The sequence below is a fragment of the Buceros rhinoceros genome, unplaced genomic scaffold (genome assembly GCF_000710305.1).
Source record: "Buceros rhinoceros silvestris isolate BGI_N320 unplaced genomic scaffold, ASM71030v1 scaffold5267, whole genome shotgun sequence".
Classification (NCBI taxonomy): Eukaryota; Metazoa; Chordata; class Aves; order Bucerotiformes; family Bucerotidae; genus Buceros; species Buceros rhinoceros.
In genome coordinates this window covers 10,356-17,586 of record NW_010422628.1, presented here as the reverse complement: position 1 = coordinate 17,586, position 7,231 = coordinate 10,356, and the positions used below count along the sequence as shown (strand labels likewise).

The following is a 7,231-nucleotide window of genomic DNA, read 5'->3' as shown; positions in this document are numbered from 1 at the left end:
CGAGGAGCTGAGAGGTCTTTTCCAACCAAGACGATTCTACGTAAGTTTGGGGTTTTGTTGTTTGGGATTTTTTTGTACTCAAGCCGACCTTTGAGGATTCGTTAATTTTCAGGGGTAGCAGCGCCCCAGGTGCACAGAGACCCACAGGGCCACAAGCGAATAATCTCTCGGTTAGGGCAGTTCGTAGGGAGGAGGCGCTGGGGGTCCATACCTGGCACTGCCACAGGTTAACGGGAAGCGGGCTGGACGCTCCCTGTCCCAGCAGGGCTCTGGGAAGATCCTGACTCCTGCCGCCTCTGGGTATTGTTAGCAAGCTCAGCTGAAAGGTTTGGGGTTTTTTAAGACCACTGAACTGGAGACTTTTCTTTCTGTGCACAAAGAAGTAAACAGCAAGTGTAATCTGCCTCTGATAGCCCTTTGATGGTGTTTTTTGTTGAAGAGCTGATGTACCTTTAACTGAAACCTGCCGCCAGTGGGCTCTGACAGAGCTGCTGCCGCAGCCTGCCATCGCAGTTGCTTTTTCCCATGTGCTGACACAACGTATCTTCTTTTTTTTTAAAAGATCGAAAAGCCTAAACCTATAAAATGTGGAACTTTTGGTGCTGCGTCTCTGCAGCAGAGATACGTAGCCACAGGAGACTTTGGTGGAAACCTTAACATCTGGTAAGCACACCCGCTCTCCCAGAGCTCTGTTGTTTGAGTCGTACGTACGTGCCTGTTGCAGTGACGTTTCTGAGCGGCACTGGCTTGTTACGAGCTGCTCTCTGTGCCGCACCTGGTTGGGACCCCGCCGCGAGCTTCGCTGGCTGCTGCATGTGGGCGCTGTAAAATGAATTTTGCGCAGAGGTTTAATTCAGCACCGTTTCACTTGCGCAGCTGCAAAACCCACTAAGGTTCTGCCAGGTTCTCTTTTGAGAAGAGCCTTTTGACTGGGTGCGTGAGTACAAACGAGGCTGTGTTCAACCTAAACTCACGTCTAGATTAAACACAGAGTTTTAATCTTGAAGTTTCAAATGTTTTTTCAGGACCATGAGTGATTTTTGTAGGTAGATCGATCATCAAATAAAGGTATAGGTCAAAAAGGGCTTGTTTATTATTATTTTTGCTGCCAAAGAACTGTTGGTTCTATTTTGTTGGACTAGCAAGAGAGCCATGGATAAGTCACTAGCTGGAATTTAAAATAAAATTCTGAAGGATTCTCGAAGCATGAGAATCAGTGGGAAAGAATCTTGAGACCCACAGTTGGATGCAACTTTGACGTGAAGCTGAAGAGCGTTAGTCAGAGCCAGGTGGGGATCAGCGAACGAGGTTGTTTTACAGATCCACTGGAAGTCAAGCGCATTGGAGTATTTTGATCTGGAGCCCAGCTTAAAAACTGGTCCTTAAGGGTTGCTGTGGGCAATCCCACAGCTGCCTTTACTAACAGGGGAGCCCAGAACTGAGCAAAAACTTGCAGAGCAGTCTAAGGCAGTAACCAGAGAAGGACTGGGACAAAGACTGGTAGTTCTTAATGGTGATCTCCGTGTTTTGTTTCCACTGCTAATCTGAGCTTATGTAGTTTGTGCTCAAGTTTCCGCTCATTTTTATACGAATCCTGAGTGTCAACGAAAATGCCATATTGTCTGTTCTTTTTCTCTCTTGCCTAGGAATTTAGAAGCTCCTGAAATGCCAGTGTATTCTGTGAAAGGTCATAAGGAAATCATAAACAGTATAGATGGTGTAGGTGGCTTAGGAATTGGGGAAGGTGCACCAGAAATTGTGACTGGCAGTCGAGATGGTGAGTTAGCGAGCTCTGAAAGTCTTTCCAGTTACTCTGAGAACGTGAGCGTTGATGGCAGGGTGTCCTCTGCCATCTGAACTAGTTCCAGATTCGTGGCAACTAGTTCCTCGTACGCCTGGGAATGAATCTGTTGCATCTTGCTGGGGACGAATTTCCTCTAATTTTGTTAGAAGCTACAGATAAGCAAAAGATGCTGTTGTCACTCAGCGTGGGACAGAAGGACTGAAAAGCGAATAAATGCAACGTATCAGCTAGAGAAAATATATCCTTAACAAGTCCTTTCGCTTTCGTCTGGTCTGGTGGGGTTTTTCTGCCTGCTAAATGCAGCCTGTCTGTCTGGAATTGAAAGAGCCGCTCCTGTGTTTTGAGCGGTGGGGCTGAAAAGCAGAGCCCTTCCCTGGGAAGACGGACGGGTGTGACAGGGTGTCGGTTACGCAACAGGCGTTGTCCTTCTCTCGCAGGCACGGTGAAGGTGTGGGACCCGAGGCAGAAGGACACTCCTGTGGCCAACATGGAACCTGTGCAGGGGGAGAGCAAACGGGACTGCTGGACCGTGGCATTCGGTAACTGACCAGCACGTTCCTCTGCTGCCCGCTGGGGGACTGCGCCTTGGCAGTTGGCACAGCATTTCAGCTTGTGTTAGAGAACAGTTCTATTTTGGACGGACCAATCAGGAGCAGGTTTTGCTTTTCAATGTTGTGGGTTTTATGTGTGTTTAGTTGGTTTCGGTTTGGTTTTTTTTTTTTTACCAAAGAAGCTGGTTTTGTGGTAGTAGGGTTTTGGACTCGTTCTCATCGCCTTTGGTCATCATTGGCAGTTGGACTTGATGATCTTTTCCCACCTAAATGCACAGCTGATCTGTGAAATCATAGAATCGAGCTTTATTTCCATGCCTAGGAATGCAAAAACCGTACACGCAGCTGTGTTGTCCCCAGGGAGTGTAAACGTCGCAGGGCACCGGGAATCGGTCGCTCTTGTGGTGTAGTTCCAACTATCGAGCATGAAGACAGAGATTTGAGAGAGGATCCTTGAAGCTGAGAGCCGGTTAGAGGCAGCAGTGGTGTTTGATGTGTGCTCTGCAGTTTCCTTGTGCTGCTTGCGTTCTGTCAAGCCGGTGTGTCTGGATGAGCTCCATTTGTGCCTCCCGAATTAGGGAGTGAGCTCTACAAACCGCTAGTAAGTGCATGGATTATTATAACAAAATGGAGGGTAAGGAAGTGACATTTCCTGGCAAGAAGAATTCCTGCAACTAGAATGCTCATTGCTATCTTTGTCTTCCTCTTTGAGAAGTGGAGAAAAGAGTGGCCTCATATTTTCTTGAATTTTCTTCTGAGCTGCTGAAGCTTGGGCCAAGGGCAGGTTCGCCTCGAACTACGTGCTCTCGGCTAACATCTTTCAGACTCTGACGTGCTCCTCAGTCCTGTCAGCTGAGAGGTTTTGGGGTCAGGCTTCTGCGTCCATCCAGTGGTGGCCATGGTCCCGCCCAGCGTCTCCCTGCGAGTCTGGCTCTGCAGAAGAGCCGTCTGTGCCACGGCCACCTCGTGCGTGCGAGGCTGGCTAAGGAGCTGCTGCAGCGCTTGGCGCTCCGTCCCACGGGGCTCTCCGGGGAGCGTGGTCTGTAGCAGACGGCGATTTGGGAGAGGGAACGTGTTTGTGTAGGTTTACAAGAACGGTGCGCAGTGCTGAGTCGTTTAGGCAGCGCTTGGCAGGGGGAATAACAATTTTGTTCATATTTTTCAAAGAAAGAGACTGCCAGTTTTGAAGCTGTATTTTTCTATACCCTTCAGGTTTGAAAACCAGCCGGTTCGTTAAATCTTGATAGCCCAACAGTGGTGCTTTTCTGGCACAAACGTAGGTTGAAATCGCAGGCTTAGGAGGTCTGAAACGCGCAGACCGGAGAGGGTTTCTGTGTGCTGATGAATTCTTTCCCTGTGCCCAGGCAATGCTTACAATCAAGAGGAACGTGTTGTGTGTGCTGGATATGACAATGGGGACATTAAACTGTTTGACTTAAAAACCATGTCACTGCGATGGGAGACCAACATTAAGAATGGGGTAAGGAACCATAAAAGTGTTTTTCATTCCAGCTCCGATGCAGGATGGAAAAATGAAAAGGCCTCTGTCTATCTAAATTTAGCCCAGAGACGCTTCTGAGTGTTCCGAGATTGCACCAAGGAATCGTTTTCTTTATAAGTTCAGCAATATGTACCCCTTGAATTCTTGGTCTTGATAGCACAAGGGTATTTTTCAGTGGATTCATGTTTTTAGGTGATATTGTCATTTCCAAATTGGTGAAGTTGTCATTGTAAAAATAACCATTGAGTAATGTAGATTTAGAAATCTCAAAATTCTCTTTGGTTTTTTTTTTTTTTTTTTGAGTAGTGGCTAAATTGGTTTTTTGTTGTTGTTGGTTTTTTTGTTAGAAAATGAAGACTCATCCCAAAAGACAGAGCCTGCAGATCAGCTGGTTGGGGGGTAAATTTTAGGCTGAATTTTTTTTTTTTTTTTTTTTTTTTCTTTTAATACTTCCAGGTTTGCAGTGTGGAGTTTGACAGGAAAGATATAAACATGAACAAGCTAGTGGCTACATCGCTGGAGGGAAAATTTCATGTTTTTGATATGAGAACTCAGCATCCAACCAAAGGTTTTGCTTCTGTTTCAGAGAAGGTATGAGGAGACAGAGGGTTCCTTCATAAGAGACGAACTTTTTGAATATATGCTGTCAAAGCACTGCGGGTCTAAAACTATTACCTTTGATTGGGAGTAGGCGCCCAGGGTACTGGGGCACAAGCTGGGGGGCAGCGTGGCTGGTGTGGCCCCCGGTGCCAGCAGTGAGAGGGCTCTGCCAGCCGTCGCCCAGGTCTCATCCCTTTTATGAGCTGATATTTGGGCTGCTCTGGTCTTTGGGTCCTGCTGCAGTTGCACCTCTGTGCACGCAGCTGTGCCCCACGGCGGGGAGTCACGAGTGTGGCAGCCCGTATTAAATTGTGATGAGCGAGCAGGTTCGAGCCTGAAATGTATCTCCAGACAAAGTGAGCCCTCTGCGAACGCTTTTCATCCTCACACGGGACACAGAAATCATTATTATTCTTCGGGACCGAACATTTTTGGATTGGGGATATTGAGAGTGAGGGAAAGGATGTGTAAGAGAGACTTAGTGGCCCAGAGGCTTTTAAATACGGAGAACTGCAACAGCCTTTTCTTCTTCCACCTGTGACCACTGCATTGATTAGTTTATGTTTTTATAAAACAATATTTATCTGTTTGTTTTTAGGGAACAAGATCTGATGATAATTAAAGAAAAGGAGCTTTTGTGGTAAAGTTCTCCAGGCCTGACTAAATCACAAAAAGCTGAGTTTTAACTTAGTATCTTTGCATTACTGTTCTCCATGCCACCACTCAAAGCAGACAAGATGCTGGAACTACTTTGATTAGATATCACAAAAGAATTTACTGAATTAGCGTTCCTCATAATCAAAATGTGAAAATGGAATTTCTTCTCTTTCATTCTCTGCATTGAAATTGGTCCTTTTGGGCCTCTGCAGAGAGAGGCATTAAGTTGGAGAACGTGCGCTGGGGTCTGTCCCCGTGTGACTTCTGTCGCTGTGTGATCCTGCTGTGCCCTGGCTGAGACTCCAGTTTGAACTGTCGATGGCTGGGTGTGTTTGCACAGCGTTTGTAGCACGTTCCCTTCCAGTAATGGTTTAAATGATGTCACCTTGTGGTGACAGTGTCACCAAAGAGCCTGGGAACCCTGTGGCTGTAGAGCAGGTCCAAAAGACGTGCTTGGGCAGCTGCTTTACCTCTCTTCAACCTTGCTGGCATGGCCAGGCCCAAGGAGGCTGAGGTACTAGGGAGTGCAGCCTTGGTAGCTTTCTCTCTGCAGAAGGATGGGGTGCGCCAGAGACCCGCTTTGGCTTCTCCTGTGTGGGAACTGGCCGCTCCTGTGGCAGCAGGTCACGAGGCCGGAGGAAGGGAAGGTGCCTCAGAACAGATGTTCCGATATCCACCATGAGAAGGCCGTGTTCTCTTCATGCAAGCGACTGATGCTTCAAGACTCTGTGTCCTTTCTTGTGACACGCCTCCGTAACTGACTTCTATACAATGCTGACTTTTTTTTTTTCTTCATTAGGCGCAAAAATCTACCATATGGCAGGTTCGGCACCTACCACAGAACAGAGATATATTTATGACGAGTGGAGGAGCTGGGAGCCTTCATCTCTGGAAATAGTAAGTGATGGCTTTCCAGCCTGTGCCAGGGGGAATAAGAAACCAACCGTTTACCATTTCAAAAAAAAAAAAAACCACTTCCTGAAAATGAAGAGCAGGGTCTTGCTTCCTACCTCGGAATATCTGGTTCAAACTGTTGCTTACAAATGCACTAGAAAGGGTGGTTTCAGGAGGACTTGATCTGGAGTCTTGAATTAATCCCTGGAAGCATGTGACAACAGCTTAGGTGAATTTTGCCCGTGTCAGTTTTCTTCACGTAATCAAAATCTAATTATATCCTCGGTTAACAAGGTGATAAATGGAACAAAATGATTTCTTACCATTCTCATATGGTAGCAGTTACGTCTGAGAAGAATATTGAAAGCCTGGGCTTTGAATGATTCCTGTGTTCACATCTTCTTACGTTACATGGCAAAATAATTTAATCACCCTAAATGCAGGGAGGGAGGTGCGTTAAGTTCCAGAGGGATAGCCGAGATTAAATTTTCTTGTCTCTATTGGTAAATTCTAAGCACATTTTTTGTTTCACTTTTCTCGTTGCCAGCGAGTACCCAGCTCAGCGCTCGAAGAAGGACTCTGAAGGAGCCGAGATGGGGGTGGCAGGTTCTGTCAGTCTCTTGCAGAATGTGACTCTGTCAACGCAGCCGATTTCCAGCCTAGACTGGAGCCCTGACAAAAAGGGCCTGTGTGTTTGTGGTGCCTTCGACCAGACCGTGAGGGTGCTCATAGTTACGAAGCTTAACAAAGTTTGACAGGAAAACTAGAATTCCCCATGAGAAAGGAGAAGAGTCTGCAGTCTGTAAACACGGGAGGGAGATTCCTCTTGATTGTAATTTAACTTCTCCCTTATTAAAACTGGATTAAAGAAATAGGAACCAGGTCTTTCTATTGAAAGTTCAGATACGTGCAGGTAGAGCTCTTTGACTGATTGTGCCGCAGTGACTGGGCACAAAACTTTTACCTTCTAGAAATGTGAAGCTACATTCAAATTAAAATGTGCCTTTGTGTTAGAACAGCCTGTAACTTTAGAAATCACTTTAAAATGTTTGTATTCGTTTTAATCACAGTGAAATCTGTTCACACTTGTTAAGTGGTTTGGCTTTTTTATATATAGTATTGTCTGTATGGATTCACACAATGGAAGCTACTATATACCCCCTCACAGAAACTGTGGCGTTGCACATTTTAATTAGGATGTTGGCTAAAGAGACTTAAGATTCG

The 7,231-nt window shown here is 46.2% G+C and overlaps 1 protein-coding gene across 1 annotated transcript; it reads left to right on the top strand.

Moving 5' to 3' along the window:
- Positions 1 to 562: 562 nt before the first annotated feature.
- WDR92 (WD repeat domain 92) lies at positions 563 to 6,986 on the top strand (the record flags this gene model as incomplete). Its single annotated transcript, XM_010140093.1, has 7 exons — positions 563 to 663; positions 1,647 to 1,777; positions 2,242 to 2,343; positions 3,720 to 3,835; positions 4,313 to 4,447; positions 5,913 to 6,010; positions 6,555 to 6,986. Coding segments are annotated over 7 exons (891 nt in total), but the record flags the coding sequence as incomplete, so codon positions are not given.
- Between the last annotated feature and the right edge of the window lie 245 nt (positions 6,987 to 7,231).